The sequence below is a fragment of the Drosophila persimilis genome, unplaced genomic scaffold (assembly GCF_003286085.1).
Source record: "Drosophila persimilis strain 14011-0111.01,24,50 unplaced genomic scaffold, DperRS2 tig00000000-arrow-pilon, whole genome shotgun sequence".
Lineage (NCBI taxonomy): Eukaryota > Metazoa > Arthropoda > Insecta > Diptera > Drosophilidae > Drosophila > Drosophila persimilis.
This window is the reverse complement of record NW_020825288.1, coordinates 11,359,036-11,380,632: the sequence shown is the minus strand read 5'-3', so window position 1 is coordinate 11,380,632 and position 21,597 is coordinate 11,359,036. Positions and strand designations below refer to the sequence as shown.

Genomic DNA, 21,597 nt, shown 5'->3' with positions numbered 1-21,597 from the left:
GTGCGTGCTAATTGGGCTCTCTGAACTAGCAGCCACCTCTTCCCTGTTCCCTGGGGCAGCAACGCCAGCTGGTGCGGCCCACTTATACTGTTTGTGCCACCACTTGTATGTGTGCAACATCTCACTCAGTTGGGTACGCACATCAGGTGCCCAGCGTGCGTTTAATCTCTCTTAATGGGTCTTGATGGGTCACGACAAGTGGGGGACAGGTGCAGAAGCATAAAGCTGTACATACTACAGGTCTTGCGAAAATATATGTTATGTTGCACTCAGCATATTTTTTTTTAACTAAAACATACTCTTGGGCGCCATTTTTCTGGTTTACGAGTATAGGCAACTAAAAAACGTGGACAGCTTTTCAGCATGTCTTATAAGCATTCACCTTTCAGTACTTTTAGGCATGGCATGCAAAACAGTGAAGAAATTATACTGAAAATATTAATTCTATTATAAACTTCAGAATTTAAATAATTTATAAGTAGACCTCGGATTTTGCATATTTGATTCATCAGCATAGTCGTGGGCTCATTATTAATTTTTGTTCAATTGATTTCCTTTGACTATATTTGAAAAGCACTTGGCTGGGGGATCGGAGGATCGGAGGTGCTGCGAGTACGAGTCATCAGAACTTTTCTATCTTAATCCTTTATAAATATGCAAAATCCGAGGTCTATTTATAAGGATTACAAAATGCCAGTATGTGGCACAAAAAATGCCCCATAATTGTATACCAATAGATTTTCTCGGAGGTGTTACCTTTTCCTCTAATATACAAATATTTGATATGAATTTAATATATTATATATTCAAGTATTTTACAGTTAGATTACTTATGTGTATATGGGGAGCACTAAGCTTTTTAATTTCTCTGTTCTTAAATGAAAGTGAATTTAATTTCACTATGTTTGTATTTTAAAACCGAATATTTAATTCAAATATAAGTGTGTTCTCTGAGTGTAACGCCTTGCATGTGTTGGATTATAGTTTCTTTGTGAGGCTTACAGACATGCGTAGGCGTTTATTGGATTCGTAAGAAATGCATCTCATACCCAGAAGACTTATGGATGCTGAAAGCATGGCTTATTCGTATTGCTATTGGCTTTGTTTTTCTATTATATGACCAGAATGATGGATGGAGGAAGCTTACATCAGTAAGTGATAGACCGAGACCACGATAATAGAAGTCTTTCCGCAGGCATTGATAATGGCAGACTCGAATTGCAGCTCTTCTGAATTGAAATTGCTTTCGTTCCATGGCCATTAGCAGCTGGCTATGATTGATTGTGGCTGAAGGAGCTGGCATTAAGAGAGCATAGAATCCTAATAGAAGCTCAGCCATGGGTGGACTGCTGGTCAGTACAAGACTCTTTCACTGCACTAAAACCCGTATTTCACTGGGTTTTTTTCGTGTTGTTTTGTCAGGGCTATTCAAAGATCAAATAGATTGGTTGGGTCCACCATACAGCAAACATGAATCAAGCTAAAACTTAAGCCACTTCAACCATTTATTTTTTATTACCTAACATTTGCATGTGCTGGCTGCTTTTGCTGCTGGCTGGCTGATGATTTGATGAGCTAACAACTCGCACTAGCCGCGCCCCTCGTGCCTGCCTCCCCCGTCTTGCAGTTTTTGCCTTGTGGAGCGACTTTCAGTTGCTTTTCTACGACTACTTTATGCTGTCTCATTGTCTGTGCATCACTTCGATTTCATCTGGAGCTGGCTCTATGCTAAATAAAACTAGTTCAGAAATCAGAACTCTTCCTACGCCCCGGGCATAATGGAAATCATAAATTAAATTTCGTACAGTCTGGGACCGGGCCAAACAGACACCCCCAAGGCGCTGCAGTGGGGCTGGCTTAATCCACAAAAGCCACTTTGCTGACTCAAAGGCCTTGCCTTGTCGGCGGAGTGTGTGCGACATTTAATCGTTCACAAAAAAAACACCTTTATTGTGGTTGGTGGTTGGTCAAGCTGCTTTGGACTACGACTATTAAACCGAAAAGCGTTTGGCATTTGGCATTAGTTCTACTTGCGCTTCGTTGGCATTCGCTCGGGGTCTACAATGAAAGTGAGTTTTGAAGGATGCGGTTTCAAAGCATACACTAAATTTTAACCAAATCCATTTCGTCCTGCATAGTTATTTGTATGTGTCTTGGCGCTGGCCGCCATTCTGTCAACCACAAACGCAGGACTGCTGGGTCTGCTGAAGGGAGGAGGCGGCAGCGGCGGGGGCTACAGTGGGGGCTCCGGCTATGGTGGAGGCTCTGGGTATGGCGGTGGATACGGAGCAGGATACGGCGGTGGCTACAACAGTGGCGGCGGCGGTGGTGTCCAAATAGTCAAAGTGATCAACACCTATGAGGGTGGCCATGGAGGCGGTGGGGGCTACAGCTCAGGCGGATACGGCAGCGGCTACAGCAATGGAGGAGGTGGTTACGGAGGTGGTTACGGAGGTGGTTACGGAGGTGGTTACGGAGGTGGCTACGGAGGTGGTTATGGAGGCGGCTACGGAGGTGGCCATTCTCATGTGGATGTCTACAAGGTCATTACAACCACTCATGGGGGTGGACACAGCGGAGGATACGGCGGAGGATACAGCGGAGGATACGGCGGAGGGTATGCAGCAAATTATGGCAGTAGCTACGGCGGCGGGTACGGCAGTCAGTCCGGATGGTGGAAGAAGAAGTAAACACCTTACCCAATGGTTCCCCAATTCTCAGAGTTCCGTTCCATTTAGCTGTAATCCAGATAAAACTCGTTTACCCGTACCTTTCAAATCTCCTACAAAAAAGACCGACCAAAATCCCAAATTAGCGAAAACTAGTTTGAGATTTTCTGTAGACTGCGCGACTTCTATCCAATAAAAGCAAAAGTCAATAGATACGACAGATAATTTAAGCAAACACATTTCTTTGACCTTATAAATCTGGTTAAATATTATTTATTCATTAAGTTTTGGGGTTCATACTTGTAACATTATTATCAGAGTTACATTAATTAATTTCTCAAATATTTTAACTAGGGTTGGCTCTTTCCAAATTGGTTGAGATGATTAGAAGACTATCCATTAAAATTCAGGTTTTTTTCCTTCAATTAATGGCGATAATAAATTCAGACTAAAATTTTAGCACCGCTTTATTATACGAGTATTGTATTATTATAATAGATAATATTAATACAAGTAAAATAAAAGCCGTATACTGATTTAAAGTTGATTTAATTATCTGCTAAGTGTTTGTTTTAGACGCTGTGTGTGTTTTATCCTGGAAAACTTTAATTGCTATTATATTTATGGCCAATGGCCAACCCCGAAGACAAATGTGTGTATTCAAAGCGTTGGTTTTTAATCGATATTATTTGACTATATGTCGAAAGACCATGATTTTGTTTAACATACGACTACAGAATACAGACATGAGCCAGACTACTTGGCTGATGATTCATTTAGCTTAGTCGAATGTGTTCTGTTCGCTTGCAGGCAGACAGCAGCAGCTCGAATGTTGTACTCAGGCTTTTGCCCAATTCTGATGAAGTCCAGAGGGAGAATACTCGTACTTACTTCTTGTTGAATCAAACATTTCTCCATGACTTTCTCTGACTTGGCTTGGTCTTGGAAATGTTTACACAGTTGAACTTTGATCCATCTTGTATCTCGGCTTAAATCTCTGGCAATCGCAGGGGAGCAGACAGCAACAAGACAGAAAGAGCCATAAACGTGGGCCATAAGGCTACCGAAAATAGGACAAACATCCAGGGACAACCTCACACACTGTGGAGTGGAGTTTATGGATGTCGGATATGTGCCCGGATACATGCGTGCACATGTTTTATAGGGCAAACTCGAGGAACGGAAGTAGTACTTCGGAAGTAGACGGGGATGGCACTTTACACTTTACCTTTAACCTTCAGCCTTAAAGTGCGCGTGCTAATGCTATGACATGATTTGAGTGGAAATTATTTATTAGATATTTGTATATATATTTTTTTTAACTTTTATGTTTCTTACAAACTTTGCTGCTTACATGCGATTTACACTTACGCGCTACCAAATAAATAAGTTAAATAAATAAATTATTACACTTAGACACTACATACAGTTAGAGACAAGTTAAGATTAATGTGTGCGCGCTGCCAGAATGAGATGATAGAGATGTACTGTAAGTTAGCTGCAAATGGAGTATAGGCGGAAGTACGAGATGTAATTGAAAAGTGCAGTTAGCAGTGAGAAATGTAGGAAAGAAAGATATACCATACAGAGTACAGAGTACAGATGCAGAGGCAGAGGCACAGGCAGAGTTCAGAGCTCTGGAAGATGGTTAACAGTAAATGCAAATGCAGAGAAAGGGGGAAATGGTGCAGAGCATGTCAGACCAGATCAGAGCGGAACAGAATAGAATAGGGAAGAGAGGAGAGGAGAGGAGAGAGGAAAGAGCAGAGAGCAGTGAAGAGTGCGCTACATATTACCAACAAAACATAATCGATTTAAAGCAAATACTAATCATTAAAAAGTGTGCAAAGAACTGCATTGCGGCCACAGTGGGAACGCACGTTCTAGATACATTTCAGGCGATGTATCCATAGGTGCCACTGGGAGGAGAGTTAACCGTTGGAAATGCATCAAGTCTTCTTGTCTTCTGCCCGAGTGCAAGTGCAAAAAGAGAGTTAATATATGTATATATATGTATATATAGTATATATATATCTATGTACGCGTAATTACAATCTGTGTGCCTTGGCGCCCGTCTGCTTGTAATTTATCCACAAGATAAATGCAGCTATCCCCTAGAAGCCCCCTAGATTGTGTTTCTATCATACGATCGTCCTATGACTTGGTCACCTGTGGCGCCGCCGACTTCGGATGCAGCGGCTGCAGCTGCTGCTGCTGCTGTTGCTGATGGTATAACTGTGGATGCGCCAATTGCTCTTTGTGGGCGCGGTACGCCATTTCTTGGGCCTCGTTGAGGGAGCGCCTGTCCCAACCACCGCCGCCGCCTCCACCGCCACCCGATGACCAGCCACCGCCCCCACCGCCGCCGCCGCCACCCGACGACCATCCAGAGCTGCCACCGCCCGACGATTTGCCCGACATGAGCTTCTTCAGGCCAATGATACCAGCCAGCAGCAGGGCAATCTTCGAGATGATCAGAGCCTTGCCAGCCAGTATGTATAGGGCGCCCATGGCAATGGGGATCATGCCCATCATTTTCATGGCCATGCCCATCATCATCATGCCCATCATCTTCTTCATTTTGCCGCGACCTGCGAAGAAAAAGAAATGTATTTGTCTTTAATAATTTTCCTTTTCCTAGTGCGGCTCAGACCTCAACCTCGTCTCCGAGCTCGACTCCGACTCCTACTGCGGCAGAGACTGACTCCCAAGATGGTGAAAGTGGTAGCAGCTCAATTACCAAAGGCTGTGTGAGAATATTTTCCCAGATACTGGGAGCTTGCGCTGTGGTATTTCGTTTGGGCAGCTGGCGCACTGCGGCACAGTGCAGCACTGGGACTGTGGCAGCGTGTGTGGCTTTCATTTTGCTGCCGTCATTAGGGACACTCCATTCGATTTCACCTGATTGCAGGGGAAAATTGCATATGGCCGTGGAAATGAGACGGAAAATGGAGACGGCCAAGTGTCCGTGCTAATGCGGCCCAGCAGACAGATGAGATGATGTCGCACTGCCGCTGTCATAACCAGCTTTCGTCAGGCTCCAATCGGTACGATTGCTATTAGCCAAAAATGGTTTCGGTCTTGCCATTTGGGAAAGTGTTGGCCAACTTGTACTCGGCCGCGTATCGATTAATAGATATTGATCAATGATTTGAAAGTAATAGAAAAAAATTCATGTGGCGTGAAAGTAAGTTCACTTTTCATTGCAATGGATAAAATCTTGAATGTGGATGCAGCATGAAGCATGCAGCTCTAAGTGCTCGTGTCAAATTTGTAATTGATGCAAGAGCCGAGCCGCTGAAATGGCAGCTTAAAATGGAAATAAAATGGAAATTCCAAGATGCCAATGGGAATGGAAATGTACGGCATGGCCTGGTCGAGGAGTCGAGTTGTACATGGCCCAAGAGAAACGTGGTCGAGCACTTTCATTCCATTTGACATGGTCATGACATCCAAGCGTGGCTTAGTTTTTGCTCATCGTATTTTCCATACACTGCCACCCCGAAAGGGCATAGCTTCTTTGCCTTAAGTTTTGGTAAGGTTTAATGAAAGTGGTCCTCAACGAAACACATCTTTATGGGAAAATGTAGAATATTTTTTTTTTTTGGGTAGCCAAAGCGATTTTTGAGATGAAGGAATCTCTTCTAGTTGTGATCTTTAAAGAGCATTGAATTTTCGTTGTTCAATGCCAAAGTTTCTTCGCAAGTCATGTTTATTTTGTCGTTTTTTTTTTGGACAACACGAAATTCTGGCTTGACATTTTTGTCATCGCTGTCGCTACTGCTACTGTCTGTCTGCTGTCGAAGTCGTTGCTAAGGTTTCTGGGTCATTCCCCAGTTGCCGAACGGGTTTCTCTCGTGTGTGCGTTATAAAACGAGGAAAATAGAAACAATTGCGCATTTTCCCAGAGGCAACTAAGATGGTATCCCCCCACCCGACCCTCTTAACATACAATACAATGCCAATGCCAGCATACAATGATAAGCAAGGAAGTGGGCCAGCCAGCGGTTGCAGCCGTTGCCAATGCAGTTGCCAATGTCATTGGCAACGATACTATACTTTAAGGCATTATCATGGGGCTCTCGGCTCTAATAATCACCTCCCGTGGAGCCAGCAATTACTAAAGCTGGCTTTTTTACAGCCACAGCTTCAGCCACAGGCAGAGTCAGAGCCAGAGTCAGAGCCAGAGTCAAATTATGTCACTGTTACGCGCAATGGATACTAGGGTATTGAGCGGTAACAGTAATTAGACCGCCCACAGAAAGTGATGCTCATGCTCAGGCTTCCATTCGTCTTACCTTCCTCGAGCCCGCGTCCAATCTCATCGGATGTCAGCTTGGGGAAGCTGACCTGCAGCGAATGGCCATTAAAGAAGTAACTGAGGCGCTCGGTGAGCATGTTCGTCAGCTTGGCGTCGCGGTCACTGCCGGAGCGAGGCAGCGAGGATTCCAGCTCGTTCTCACTGGTGGCGACGGCGGGACGTGGGGCCGACTCCAGGCGCACCAGCTTGATGCCGTCGGCCACGTTTATGGCATCGATGGGGGCAAGACGATCTATGAAGGAGATGGCCTTCTTCTTCAGGCATGGCACGAATCCGGCCTCGGCACGGGTGCACTCATCGTAAACGCGCAGCAAGGTGCGTGCGCCGGCACTCTGAGTGGTGCCACTGCCGCCAGCGGCTGACAAATTGCTGATCTGCTCGGTGCCCGCCTCGCATCTGCTGGCGAGGCACAGGCACAGGGTGAGCAGGCTCAGCGGATGCAGATGCCTTTGCTTGAATGTCATTCTGTTCACTGTTCACTTCTTGCACACTTCACAACCAACACGACACGCGGCACACGACGCGACACACAGGTGCTTGCTTGCTTAGTTAATCCTTGGAGCTAGCTCTAAGGCTTAAGAGTTGGAGGAGTGACTGGAAGCTGCAGCTGCGCTGTTAGCTGGTAGCTGGTGGCCAGGAGCTCTCGTCTAGTCTTGCACTGGCTGCTAGTTCAAATCAAACTGATGCCCAGCCTTGGCGCGCTTTATTCTTTTATAGACCTTTCTTTCTTTCGCCCCAGCCAGACACAGCCGCTGCGAAGCGTCACACAGCACCGAGACTTAATCACAATTTGATTTTCTTCGTACTCGTTGCCGGCTTCGTGGCCTCTCTTCGTGGCGGCTGCGCTTCGTCCGAGCTGAGCTGCAGCTCGTGCTTGGTTGCCAATTTCCACTGCTGGGAATATGTGCTATGCGGTGGCTTAATGATCATTACCGTAGTCGTAGTCGTAGTCGTAGTCGCAGTCGCAGTCTCCTCAATGAACCAGAGCCCAGCAGCAGCAGCAGCAGCAGGCCAGGTAGAGACAGAGGCAAGGAGACAGGCAGACTGGCAGCCAGAAAGACGAATGCGAAGGCGAAGTCCAACAGCATTTCCAACGAGTTTCGACTAGTTTTTCCAGCCAGCCATCGCATCGCTTTCGATGTTTATGGCCAAACATATTAGTTGCATTAGTGGTTTTTGGTAGGAGTTCGCTTTTTTGTGGAGTTTTGAGACTATTTCTGCAACTGGCTGCCGTTTTGCCCATCGGCACTGCCATTGCCATTGCTGATCCCGCTGCTGCAGCCAGTGCCAGTGCCAGGGGCAGTGCTGCTGCCGTTGGCGTCGCCGTTGCCGTTGACACTTTAATTTCAATTTGGCATTTAGCAATTTTCGCCATTTCGGTTTTAGCCATAAAGAAAGTCATTGGCTACTACACATTTGTAAATGGCCATTTCTTTTTTATTATGCAAATGCCTGGGGCTGCATCGTCCGAGTGGGTGTTAACGGCCCATCCGCCACGGGAGGCCAATGCAATGTAGGTCCCACAACGTTGATTTGCATATAATGGAGCAATAGCCAGGGCCAGGGCCAGGCCAATGACTTGTCAATGCAATAACATGTGGCCTTGTATCTAGTACTAGCACTGGGACTATCCATCAGATAGAACGTATGGCTTTTACTTCAAACGGAAAGAAAGCTGTCACTTGCATACATGCTCGTGGTTTTTGTGGTTTATTCAGCAAAAAAAATAAAAAAGAAACCCCGGGAAAATGCATTTGTCGGAATTCTGAATGAAGCTTTCGCTTAGTCAACTGCCGTCCAGTGGATTAGTTTATGTGGCACGTTTGGGCAGATAACTGAGAAAAGGGATATGAGCCATGCTCCATGTGGCCCAGCCCAAGGCTAAGGGCCAATTTTCAACTAATAAACAGGCAAATTAATGCCCCGCCGGCAACAGAGATTTCCGACTAATGGACGAGGTGGCTACTGGATGGTTGCCCTGCCTGTGGCATGCCACAACATCACACTTTTAATCTCGGGCACTTTGGCAAAGTATCTTTTTCCCCTGGAGCCTGCCCTCAGCTTTCTGGGCCACTAATTTAGATTTCTTCGATCGCCGCCTTTTTCACGCCACTTTCACTGCCCAGCGGCCCATGGGACAGTGTCCGGGATAGGGGCACAGTCAGAGGCAGGGAGCAATGGCCATCAATCTAAGGCCAAGAAAAACTTGGGTTCAGTTTCGGTGGCAAGTATTTACGTGCAGCTTTTTTTTCGTTTAGGTATCGCTTGATGAGCAATGAAAAACCTCTACGCGCAGGGGTGGCATCATAAATGCCACAAACCAAAGGAAAAATTTCTGGACTCTGACAGGAGGCAGTGAACCTGAAAGTGGAGGAAAAATAAGTTCATTAAAAGGGATTATAAATTGTACAAGTACATATTTCAAAAGAAAATTCGTTTAGTTTGTATCCGATTAAGTCAGGAATATTTTGTAGTACAATTTAAGTTCCCCAGCCCCCAATTTGCGGTGAAATTCTTTTGAATATAATGCCTTTGAAATAGGTAATATAAAAGAGAGTAACAGCTGTTTCCAACATGAAATATCCTCGCTTGTGGATATTTAAATCCATCATTCATATTATTGGACATTTCCAAATAAAATTTTCTCTCTTCGCACTACCCATTTCCACACTCTGAACTACATATGTCGTCCAGAGAGCATCATTGTTTGTGTTGCATTTCTTAGTCGACCTGTCAAAATGTCCGTCAAGGTGCGCATTATCCATGCCCCCGACGACTACCTTTGCACACAATGGACCCAAACGCAAGATTTTTCTTTTTATTATGCGGGTGCAGCCGCTGCACAACAGCAACAACAGCCGAAAACATCCGCGTCCGTGCCCCCACGGGTCTGGTCTGTGCAACAGAGCTTCTGCAGTATGTACATACTTTATAAAAGGCAAACATGTATCCATATCAACCAGCCATCTCTTGAGCTGCTCAAGCGCATGTGAAACAATTTCAATTGTTTTCTTCCTCTGTGGTTTCCTCGGGCAAGGCCATGCGACAACAGCAGCAGCAGCAGCCACAACAGAAGTGGCAGCCCCAAGAGCTCCATTGTCTGCCTCCTCAGCCCCGCGGCCAAGGCGCTCTCTGTCTCTGTCTGTCCCCGTCGTCATTTGCCACGCCTTGCACTTTTCTCTGGGCCGAAAGATTTTCCACACAGTTTTTCCGTGCCACTTTGCGGTCGAGACAAACAAAATAAAAACATGAGAAAACTAGCTGGCTTCTTGGCCGAAGCTTTACATACGCTTTCAGCGTGACAGACTAAAAATTAAAAATAAAATAAAAAAAAGATAAGTAAGAAATAATAAATAAAATACAAATCAATATCAATATATATACAATATTTAACAATATTTATCATTGCCATTTTTAACATCACCCTCTGAAATAATCACCTGCTAAGATTGAGTCTGAGGTCTGAGAACTTTATAAATACTTTGATCCTTGCGTGTTTCAAACGTCCGGTAAGATGTAGTGTACCCTCTAAAAATAAATAAACATAGCCACAGCGATTAGGCATCGCAAAATTAAAAGAAGAATTGCGCTTTATTAAACAGCAACATCCACAGCAGCGGCTGCAACCACAGCTGCACTTGGCTCGGATGGAAGTTGTTGCGGCTTAAGTGTGTGTGAAATTTTTCAGCTTACAGGCAGAGAAAGTAAAAAACCAACAGCTAACCAGAGAAACAACAACAAAAACAACAACAGATTGTTCTAAATTCTTGAGCGTAGCGGAGTGCGAAAACCTTTGACGGGTTAAATGCTGCCAACGCGAACTGAGGGGCCAATTAACTTTCGGTTTTTCCGGCTAGAACCCGAACTGACCCGACCCTCGCCTGTGGCCGCATCTAACTTTCTATTTCTATTTCATGCCGCAGGGGGTTTGTTCACAGCCCAGCTTTTTGTGCAATAAAAATTGCAATTTTCCCAAACAAAAGAAAGCGAAAAGAAAATACCTGCGAGTGTGTGTGCGGTTTTTATTTACTTTTCATAGCTGTAGCTGGCTTTTATCGCTTGTCTTGACGCTACATTGACGTTAATCAAAGTTTACCGCCGGCCGCTCGCACAAATCTCACGCTAATTAACTTTTATATGGGATCAGTGCTGACGGGCGCGATAAGCCGACAGCTTTCCGCATCTCCTGTGCAAGAGTCAAGTCCATCCAGCTGGACATCCGCTCCGGCCCGACAGTCACGAGCCAATATTTTGTTTTTGTTGTTGATTTTCATTTAATCGGCTAACAATTTAGTTAAGCGCTAGGCCTGCTTTGGGTGCTGCGAAGAAAAATGCACTTGCATTTTCTACAACTGTCGCGTGGCACTCCCAATTGGCGGTATGTCAGACCAATCAATGGGTTAACACCCATTTTTTCACTTACAGTTTTCATGTGTTAAAATATTGATTTCTCAGGCAAAGGGCCACAACGCCGTTAATGCCACAGCCAGAGGCAGTGCAGAGGCTGTCTTTAGCCAGAGAAAGATTATAGATAGATAGATAGATAGATAGATATATACAGCTATGACAGAGAGCTACGTGTGGAGTTCAGTGGATCGTGTATAAGCATTTTCTCATTACTATTACCGTTAACGTTTATTATGCGTTGCTTTTCGCTTTCTTTGGCGCCCCTCACCCCGGCCAATAGAGAGTGGCAAAGATATTGCAGCCTGACCGCCACAGACCCCATCTTCAGTTACAGAAAATGATGCTGACCAATGACATGCCACATGTATGCTGCTTGCCTGCCAATTAAATTCTCATGTGTCGCGAAAGTGCGTAATGGTCGGGCACTCAACCCCAATGTGTTTGTGTCTAATTAGAGACATCAAATCGCTGCAAATGACAATTGAATTTAAAGAGTCGGCAGTTCAAGTTACGCCCTTCGTTGGGGAGATATGAAAGTTTCATCGAATGTGGTTTGGTGGATGCCACACTGGGCTTCTCAGAGGCAGGCACTGCCTTCTCATGGTCTTTTCCTCCTACTGATGATATATCTTGATCCCGTATGGCATGTTTACATGCACCAATCCGTGCAGTGAACTCTGGGGCTGGCTGCTGCTGCCAATCCCCAGGCGACTGAGGTAAAGGTTGCCAAAACTGGCTGTTGGCTAGTGGCTGGTGCCAGGTCCCTGGTCCATTCCTTGGCTAGTATTTTCTCTCCGTTTCCGATGCTTTCACTTTTTTGGTCGTTGTCACGTTCGCCTTGCGTTCAATTTATCATCCATGGCCAGTCGTTGGGGACGCCTTCCAGGGCATTGAACCGGAGACAAATAATTTTTGAGGAAAAAGGTACGGTACGGCGCGATAGATAGCAAGGGGTTACGCCTGGGTCATTTGTCAACCACCGCGGGCAGACCCCAAAAACGCACTTGTAGCATCCCAAAAAAATATTCAAATTGTGATTTATTTGCGCAAATGCTGCAAGTGAGATTTGTTCCAAGGATTAAGTACACGCCCCGGGCGTCAGCTGTCTGCAACAATTGGACGACGGACTGGAAAGAGCGGCCAAATTATTATAATGCTCAAAATGAAATGAAATTTTGTTTGTGCCCGACAGCCTGACATGAATGTGGACATGGACCTGGACATGGACGCACACAGACTGTCGAGGCGATTGGAGTGGAGCATTTTTGCCTGTGGCCCCGGAGTGACAATGCCATGGCATTAAATTCACTTAAAATGTAGCCAACGAAAATGTTTAATGTGATGCTGCTGTTTTTGGGGATGTCTGTGAAAATCTCTTGGCTCCACGTCGCTTTCTTCAATGGCAATGTCAAAGTTGCTGTTATTGTTGGCGTTGTGGCATGCCACGTTGATTGATGAGCAGATGCCGACTTTTCCAGCGGCCCCACAGCCACAGCCACGTCGATGGCTTGGTCTCCATTGCCATCTTGATTGGCATTTAACATGGCTGTGAACTTTGCGTTTGCCATTCATACTCGTATGAGCGACACAGACCCTGCCTTCCAGTCCCCCAAAAATTTCACCACAAAAATGTTCGACACTGTCTTGCACCCCTCATGCACGAGTGAGTGCTCTGCTGGCACTGCCATAATTGAGTGTTATGCGCCAAATTGAATTATGCGCGAGAGTTATATTTATAAACAGACGGGAAAAACAAAATCTGCTATAACAAGGACATACCCCCGCTTGGGGACACATCGTGGCTGCGTCCACAAATAATTTCGGCAACAAACAAATGCAAAGCAGCATTTTCAGCTAAAGTTAAATCAGAATAAAAACGGGGGGGGGGGGACGTTCTGAGTTGCTGCGGAGGCCGCAACTCTACATTTATACCCGGTACTTAGTCAGTATGCCTACATTAAACGGAAAAGAGTGCGTACGAGAGAGACAGAAAATCAGTCAGAACGTGTCGTCGGGCGCTGCGTAGCCGCTGAAAATTTATTTGCTACTTTTGGCTATAATTATAATCCGATCTGATTCGGATTCGGCAAGGTTCGGCAATCTGGTAGATATGGCCATTCTCTATGATTGTGCGTTTTTAATTTTCTCCTATCCTCAAAATAGTGGTTGCCACAGATTTTCGTCTTTTGTGTGGGCGGAAGGGGGTAGGGCAAAGTTTTCAAACACACTTGTTACAGTGACATATCACAGAAGTCCGTTGCTATAGCTCTTATAGTTTTTGAGCACGAGGCGCTAATATGGACGGACAGATAGACAGGGCTCAATCGACTCGGCCATTGATTCTGATCAAGAATATATATAATTTATGGGGTCGGAAACGATTCCTTCTGGACGTTACACACATCCATTTTCACTACAAATCTTATATACCCCAATACTCGTTTTGAGTAACTTGCGGCCCAAGTTCCATGACGGTTGCCGCAGGCAAATTGAAATTGAAATTTTTTGCGAAATTTATACATACATTTTTTTTGCTCCTCCGCTCTAGTCTAGCAAACGCAAGGCAGATTTACATCGTGCTAGCCGGCTTTTAGGCCATAGGACTAAACGAAATATTTGACATCAAATTGAATTGACTCCGCGTTATACAGCCCAGCTTAGGGCAAGTGAAAATATAGTTTTTGTTGGGTATGGGGAAAAGCAAACAAAGAAATGTATAATTTTTAAAAAGTACTAGAACTTGGACAAGAAGCTGCGGTGCCGGGCAAAACGTATAATAAATTCATCACGACAGCTGGACGTCGGACAGTCCAGACTGATCGGATGCGATAGTCACGGTCCGTCCGGCTTTGAGGTGCAGTTCATCAGTTGTTCGGGGGTCAGAGTGAAACGTAATTGGCCTCTAGCACTTAATTTGATTGAAGAGAGTGCGGTGGGGGCGGACTCCGACTCTGAATCTGACTCTGACTCTGCCTCTGTGGCTTTGCCTCTGTGGCTCTGCCTCTGCCTATGGCAATGGCAATCTCAACCTGTGCGCGGGCGCCCACATCGTCCGAAGATTGGTGGCTTTGGCGGGGGCGACTCAGATGTCAACACAAAGTGAAAGTGAAAAATTTGTTGCCAGCGAGAAAAACTGAATCCCAAAACAGAGACACAAGAAACCAAAAGCTTTTCTTTTATGCAATTGTTTAAGTCGGTACCGCAGCAGCAGCAGCAGCAGCAGCAGCAGCATTGAATCGAATCGCGACGAAAATAAACTAAAAACAAAACAGTTTCCCAGCCTGCTGCAACCCACAGAATGGTGTATTCTGCCCCATTGAGCCGGGCCGGGGCGGGTGGAACGGATAAACAAAGGCCAAATAAATCGCCAGAGGAGTCGGGTAAAAGTTTCGTGCCGATCTTGGCAGAGGGTTCGTCGCCAGAGTTGTTTGTTTCTAGGCATCGATCGGTGGGCTGGCAGTCGAGCAAAGCAAAGCTAAGCGGAGCGTTTTGTTCGTTTGTTTGCTGTTAACACAAAATGCCAATTACTGCAAATTGTTGGCCACTGCTGCCACTGGCCAGGCGTTTTGGGCCATTAACAGGGAATGGTCCGTGGATTGCGTGTAAGCCAAAACGTGAATTATCATAAATTATCGATGGCACATTATGCAGCGGCAAGTGTGTGTCAATATTGCAGTATTCAGTAGTACAGTCCAGTAGTCAGTCCTCTAGATGTAGAACAATCAAACATTAATGTACATTTGTGGGTTGCCACTTTTCCGCCAGAAAATAAGCCAACCAGGGTAAAAGCAATTTACACTTTTCGTGTCCGTGCCGAGTGGCCGTGGCATGTTACGCCGAGATAAACTTGCAAATCCCATCATTAGATGTTCGTCAGCGAGGCTTCTGTAATTAATATTTCATAAATGAAAAGCGCTTGGCATAAATTATGCATGCCGCGATGCGATGCGATACAAAGGTGTTGCTCCGTTCGTTTGTTGTTCAGTTGCCGTTGCCATACACTGCAGTGCCAGTGCTACACTGAACAAAAATCCCGAGAGGTTACCGCAGATACTTTCACATTTCTCCAGGCAGCCCAAAAGTATGCCTTATTCTGCAAAAACAAATGAAGCTATTGGACCGGTTTTTACACTCTTGTCTTCATGTGTAACCTGAGTTTTAAATTAGCTTAGAATAATTTAATAATTGAATTAAAAAGTGTGACAACATGCTAACCAGTTTCACACACGATTCCGCAAATTAAGAGGGTGATGAATAATTACAAAAATTGAGTTACTCCAAATTTTGCCCACATATATGTACATATGAATATGTAGACTGTAGATAGATACGTGTTTGGCAAACAGAAGCATAAAATCCGGTCTGGAAAAAGTGAAAATATTTGAGGAGTGCAGACATACCAAAGGAACTACCCATTGCGGATGACAGTGCCGTTGGGGATGGGCAGGAAAACTCTTCAGTGTAAACTACACCCATTAAAAAAGCATTGAGATTCGAAAATCTACACTGATATTTAAAAACGCATAACAAAACCTTTTTTACCAATATCTACTATTGAAAAAGGAAAGTACTTTCACCTACATTTTACCATTAACAATATGTCAATGTTTAATTTAAATACATATACATATTTCATATATAATATAAATACATTTAAAGTATTTTCATTCTTAGATTAAATATATTTCATACAAATTTAACATTTTATATATAGATTAAATACATGAACGCATAAATCAAAATTAGTTATATTTAACTTCGCTGTATTTGTAGTTAAAACCGGAATATTTAATATAAATATGGGTGTGCTTCGTTTTAATATGCCATTTTTCTCTGAGTGTTTGTATCTCTGGAGGGACTAAAATATATTTCAGTTTCCCTTGTAATCTCAGTGCGTTAGAGAGTGTTTGATTAACCTAAAGCTGCAGCCATCAATTTAGTTCTCTCGATTTAAATGGCACAAAAGCTGTCCATAACTAATTCCATTCAATGGTCATGCCATTTCATGCTATTTTCTTCGCTGATTCGAATCGCCGCAGGATAATTCCCAGTCGCAGTCGAGGCACTTTCATTAGCTTTCCTGCAAATGGCGACATTCTATAATTTTCCACCGATTCAGATTCAGATTCAGCATTCATTTCGGTTTCTATGCAGCGTGTCTAATAAATACAAATGTATGCCGAAATCTTTGCGTGTGGAAACGGAACGAAAGCCGAGACAACCGAAAGCCTTGGATGAGTAGAGAAAAGCTCTCCCCGATGAAAGTGGGAGGCGTCGAAGTCAAAGCCGGTGAAAAAAATCATTAAGCCGGACTGGGTGCTCGGTAATATAAAGATTGAAAATAATTGCCAAGATCAGGCTAATTGCGGCAATGCGCCAAGAAAAATTGGTCCGTTCGCGGGGCTTGATGGTTTGATGGCTTGATGCTTGCCGGCAATTGCACTAAATCTGCAGCGAAGCTTTGCTTCAGTCAAAACCAAGCTGCAGGCAGGCTGGCAGTTATCATGCATATTACGCTCTAAATAGCCACCAGCACCAGCGGGGCTGCAACGGAGGCAACAAAAGCAAAACTGGATGCAACGGCTGCCTGGCTAATTGTGGCAAGGTGAAGTGTATAAATTTGATGGACAAACTGGCGCACAAGATCAGTTGGCTAAGAGAGTTTGCAGCAGCATCACGAGAGAGATAGTGAGAAAAAGGACCGACCACAAGGATCAGGCATATGGACATAATGGATTCCCGCCTGGGTCTGCTTATAGCCCTGCTGTTGGCCACTTTCCATGCCCACCGAACCAGCTGGGCGCTTGAGCTTAACACCCCCTCCAACAACTCCACGGGCAGTGGGGAGAGCGGACTTATGCGGACGGTGCGCCATGTGTACGGACAGTGCGCCGAAAGCGAGGATATTTTTTGGTGCTGCAAAGTGCAGGGCGCCCGACTGCTGGGGCGCGCCCTCAAGGTGCAGCAGCTCAGCATTGTGGATGGCGTTAACCTGGTGAGGCGGGAGAGTGCGGCCCAAGACACGCGCACCGCCCGTGCCAGCATTGCCGAGAGCCAGTTGAACAATCGAGATCTGGAGCACATGTCCAGCAAGAGCTTGGACGCCCTGTTGCTGGAGCGCTTCCTTGGTTTCGTGCACAGCCACCAGCTGCAGGTAAATCTGCCACGTCTGCTGCACTACGGGGAGCGGAACCGGAACAGCCAGGACTGGCTGCAGTACCTCATGAGCTACTTCCTGTCCGGCAACGAAAGCGAAAGCGAGGGACGAGAGAAAAAGAAGGATGACAAAAAGTATCTAGGACCCTTCATCGCCGCCGTTCTGCTGAAGACGGCCATTCTGAAGATGGCTTATCATTCGATCGCCATTGTGGCTGGCAAGGCTTTGATTGTGGGCAAAATAGCTCTCATCATCAGCGCCATCATCGGTCTGAAGAAGCTTGTTGGCCACGACGGGGGCGAGAAGACCACCTACGAAATCGTAAAGCATCCGCAAGTCCAGCAGAGCCACACCTATTCATCCAGCCATCAGGGTGAGTACGACTCCGGCGGCCATGATTCCGGCGGCGGATCCTACCATCGCAGCATCGACGACGAGATGATGATGCAGGACAAAGCCTACCAAGCCTGGTTGCCACAGGCCCAAGCCGGCTCTCCAGCTTCTGCTTCGGCAAAGGTGTCGCGATAAGATCCTACCTACCGTTCAGAGGAAATACTCAACCAAAGATCAATCTATCGCTTATCTTCAATCTATATGAAATTGTATTTACATTCGTTCGCCCGAAAGCCCTCCAGTTTAAGTTTAGTTTTATCATAGATTATTTTTACCACAGAAAGATACATTAAAAACTAGAGAAATCCACGCGTTGGGATCGTTGCTTCTGGACGGGACTGCTGCTGCTGCTGAAGCTTCTCTTCCAGCTGGGGCTGGTTGGATTGGCGCCGCTTCAGGGTTTCCATCTCGTAGGCATAGTATCCCTGATCATGGGCATGGGCTGGTGGCTCTTCAATCTGCTCCAGCTGGCTAGAGCTGTAATCGTGAGTGGGCATGCTGCGGTGCCATCCGCTTTCATGGCTGTGTCCGGAGCCCGATCCCGAGCCGGTGACGATCACGTGCTCCGGACTACTACTACCACTGTGGCCAGTCGATCCCTTTTTTAAACTGCCCTGCAAATGGAGGCTTAGCGCCAATGAATTGTGATTGGCCAACCTGGTCTGTGGTTTGCTTTGGGATCCACTACTCACCAGCAGTGATATGATGAGGGCTATTTTGGCCATAATGAAGGCAGAGCCGGCGATGAGGATTACCTTCCCGAGGAACATTTGGGCCACGGTAGCCATCATGATCATTCCGCCCATCATGGCCATGTGCTTATCTTTGTCCTTCTTCTTGCGACCTGTTTTTTTAGAGCAGTTTTTATTTTTGTTTTTATTTTTATTTTTGTTCTTGTCTTTCTTGTCTTTCTTCGATTTTTTCTCTTTCTTTTTCTTCTTCATTGACTTTTTATCTTTCTTCTTCTTCTTCTTTTTCAGCTTATTTTTATCATCTGTTGTTGTCTGAAGAACATCATCAAAACTACCAAATCCTCCTCCTACAATTTTATCGATTTTATCATCTACTAGCGAATAAGTACCTTGATCAAAGCCCAGTTCAGTGCCAAAGTCGTCGATGGCATTCGATATCGTCAGCTCCCTGGGAAGTTGAACACGCAGAGCCCGTCCCTGTACCAACTGAAGCAGCTTGCCAGCAAAGCCAGACGACGCACTTGATTCCCGCACCGCTCCGCCATCGCTACGGTCTGTTCCATGAGCATGAGTGGCAGCAACCACTTCCTCCGGTGGCGGCTCTATGCTCAGATAGTCGTTGATCCGCCAGGTTCTGTTGTCCCGAGCAGCCGTCTCCAGCAATCGCTCACTTTCGGAGGCTAGGCAATGCCACACCTCCGCACCACCCAGACATTGTGCTATAATTCTGCCCAGACTGCGGGGTCTCCAACTCTCTTGAGTGATGGCCAGGACGGAGGAACCGGCTATGATGATGCACTGCACCAAGAACACACGCCACATACTGTATTCTCTTCTCCCGCGAGCTTCTTTGAGCGAACGGAACGCAACGCTGTTTGAACTTCAAATAGCCCAAGATGCTGCTCTGTCTCATTATTTATAGTGCCTCCCCGAGGGAGCTGCTCTCCGCCCTTTCGTGGGGGGTGGAGTGCCAATTAACATGCTTGTCAAAGCACGACACTGTCGAGCAGAGCACTTTTGATAGGAATCGAATAAGAAAAGTTTTCGGCAGAAGGCCTCTCGATGGCAGCTTGCTTGCTGAACCTTGACGCAAACGAAAACTGAATCCGAACAGAACACAGCTTTTTGTATAAGTTAACTTTCATTTTTGGAAAGCACTCACAGCGTTTTAGCCTAGTTGTAACTTAGCTAATATTAGGGCTAATTGGGCTAAGAAATAACTTAAGTATTCCCTACAGCGATCGCACGTCCACGGCCTGCCAGCCCTGCATGCCTGCGGAGACGCTGGCGGTGTGGAAGTTTCGCATTAAGGTGTCCGCCGAGCCGGCAGCCTCTTGCTCCACACTGGCCGCCAGGAGCTTATTGCTCGGCCTGCGCTGGTGTTCAAAGTCATAGAAGCGATCTTCGGTGGGTGGATGAGGCTTAGGGGCAGGCGACGAAGTCTCTGCGGCACGGGGCTGCTCGAAACGTACTTTGCGCTCGCTTCGACGATATGGTGACGCCTCGTGCACATCGTACTGCTGCTGGTGCTGATGATGGAGCTCGTCCCCATGGCCAAAGACCGTCGTCTTACCGGGAAAGTGGCCAACAGGTCGATTTCCATGGAATCCAAAGTTCGAACCTCCTCCAAAACTGCCGAAGCCGCCAAGACCGCCACCCAAGCCACCCAAGCCACCCAAGCCACCCAAGCCACCCAAAGAGCTGACGACACCGCCCAAGCCCAGAAAGCTGCTGACATAGACCGCCAGCTTAACCAAGAACAGAGACTTCTTCAGCAGCAAGCAGATCCCAGCAAATAGCAGAGGCACCAGAGCCACCAGATTGAACTTCAAGCCCAGCAGAAAGGGCAAAAGATACTGCTTGGCCAACAGACGACCTAAGACAAAGGAGTCCACAAATATAAAGTAAAACTTTTGAATTATTATCCAAATTGAGATTCTCTTACCAGCTGTGGGATCTTCGTATCCAAATTGTCGCTCCCCCTGCACTCCTGCCCCATCTAGAACAAACTCAGCCACACTATTGGCATCCGTGGTGGGTCCTATTTTGAACATCAGTCCCGGATAAAGACTATCCATGTGCCACTCTAGACTCCGCTGCCCCATGACGGCACCAGCGTTCTCGAGTATACCTCGGAAGTCGACCGGATCGGTGTCCAGCACATTGGCCAGTGATCTCCCTGCTGCAGCAGAGTCACTCTTCACCGTCAAAAAATCTTCCACAAAACTAACATTATCACTCTCCTCGACACGCTGTATGAAGTTAAGGGCTGAGCGTCCTAGGCACTCGGTCAGTCTTGGCCGCTGGCCACTGGCTCCACGGACACACTGTTTGAACTGTTGCAGCTCCTCGGATCCAACGTGGGAGAAGTCACTGCCACTGACACTACCAGCAATTCCTCTAAGCTGGAACAACAATACACAGCAAGCTAGTAGCAACATGTTGGTCAAAGGCTTGAATCTTAACTGAGCCCGATGGCCGGCTGACCCCTGGGTTTTATATCTTCCGGACCTCATCTAGTTATACAATAATCAGTTTTCAGTCTCAGCCAAATTTACTCCCCATTCAGTTCACTCACATTTTTTTTTGCACATGGCCCAATAACGGAAATTGTTTTACATCAACGCCAAGTGGTCGGTCGGCTCTTCGTCTTCTTCTGATCGTCTCTGTTGTTGTTGTTGTTGTTGTTCCGAGCCGGCATGGTCATGGTCAGTGCACACAACGACCCACAGCTGCGTCGACTTGTGGCCAATTTTTCGCACATCTCGACCATTATGCAATGGAGTTATTCCACAAAAATTATGAAATAGTAGGCGCCACAGGTCGGACCGAACCCCTTTGGAAAATTCCCAATTACCATTGCTAATCCCCGCCTATTAAACAAACGGGGGCGTTCACAGAATTACCAGAAATGTTCCATCATTTACACCTTAAAACACCTGAAAATTGCTGCAAGCT

General features: G+C 46.1%; 4 protein-coding genes across 4 annotated transcripts; 2 read left to right on the top strand and 2 right to left on the bottom strand.

The window, feature by feature from the left end:
* The first annotated feature begins 2,063 nt into the window (after nt 1-2,063).
* On the top strand, nt 2,064-2,690 carry LOC6587904 (keratin-associated protein 21-1). Its single transcript, XM_026984512.1, has 3 exons — nt 2,064-2,069; nt 2,139-2,379; nt 2,431-2,690. Exons 1-3 carry the CDS (start codon nt 2,064-2,066, stop codon nt 2,688-2,690), a joined length of 507 nt encoding a protein of 168 aa, XP_026840313.1.
* Nucleotides 2,691-4,823: 2,133 nt separating this feature from the next.
* LOC6587703 lies at nt 4,824-7,454 on the bottom strand. The gene is made up of 2 exons (XM_002013265.1): nt 6,968-7,454; nt 4,824-5,260 (listed from the first exon to the last, which is right to left on the bottom strand). Exons 1-2 carry the CDS (start codon nt 7,452-7,454, stop codon nt 4,824-4,826), a joined length of 924 nt encoding a protein of 307 aa, XP_002013301.1.
* A 9,674-nt stretch (nt 7,455-17,128) lies between these two features.
* On the top strand, nt 17,129-18,082 carry LOC6587237. Its single transcript, XM_002013264.1, has one exon. It carries the CDS (start codon nt 17,129-17,131, stop codon nt 18,080-18,082), a length of 954 nt encoding a protein of 317 aa, XP_002013300.1.
* Nucleotides 18,083-18,243: 161 nt separating this feature from the next.
* Nucleotides 18,244-21,080, bottom strand: LOC6587184. The gene is made up of 5 exons (XM_026984511.1): nt 20,585-21,080; nt 19,887-20,515; nt 19,029-19,335; nt 18,640-18,791; nt 18,244-18,561 (listed from the first exon to the last, which is right to left on the bottom strand). The coding sequence occupies exons 1-5, from the start codon at nt 21,078-21,080 to the stop codon at nt 18,244-18,246; spliced, it is 1,902 nt and encodes a 633-aa protein (XP_026840312.1).
* Between the last annotated feature and the right edge of the window lie 517 nt (nt 21,081-21,597).

What these genes read in the sequence shown, in the direction of transcription:
- LOC6587904 (XM_026984512.1), top strand. An exon ending in TGAGGGTGGCCATGGAGGCG is followed by an intron (nt 2,380 to 2,430) that starts GTGGGGGCTACA and finishes GCAATGGAGGAG; the next exon opens with GTGGTTACGGAGGTGGTTAC.
- LOC6587703 (XM_002013265.1), bottom strand. Translation starts at nt 7,454, where the DNA reads ATGACATTCAAGCAAAGGCATCTGCATCCGCTGAGCCTGCTCACCCTG. An exon ending in TGGACGCGGGCTCGAGGAAG is followed by an intron (nt 5,261 to 6,967) that starts GTAAGACGAATG and finishes TTTTCTTCGCAG; the next exon opens with GTCGCGGCAAAATGAAGAAG.
- LOC6587237 (XM_002013264.1), top strand. Translation starts at nt 17,129, where the DNA reads ATGGATTCCCGCCTGGGTCTGCTTATAGCCCTGCTGTTGGCCACTTTC.
- LOC6587184 (XM_026984511.1), bottom strand. Translation starts at nt 21,080, where the DNA reads ATGTTGCTACTAGCTTGCTGTGTATTGTTGTTCCAGCTTAGAGGAATT. An exon ending in TGAACTGGGCTTTGATCAAG is followed by an intron (nt 18,792 to 19,028) that starts GTACTTATTCGC and finishes CTAAAAAAACAG; the next exon opens with GTCGCAAGAAGAAGGACAAA. An exon ending in CCCTCATCATATCACTGCTG is followed by an intron (nt 18,562 to 18,639) that starts GTGAGTAGTGGA and finishes CTCCATTTGCAG; the next exon opens with GGCAGTTTAAAAAAGGGATC.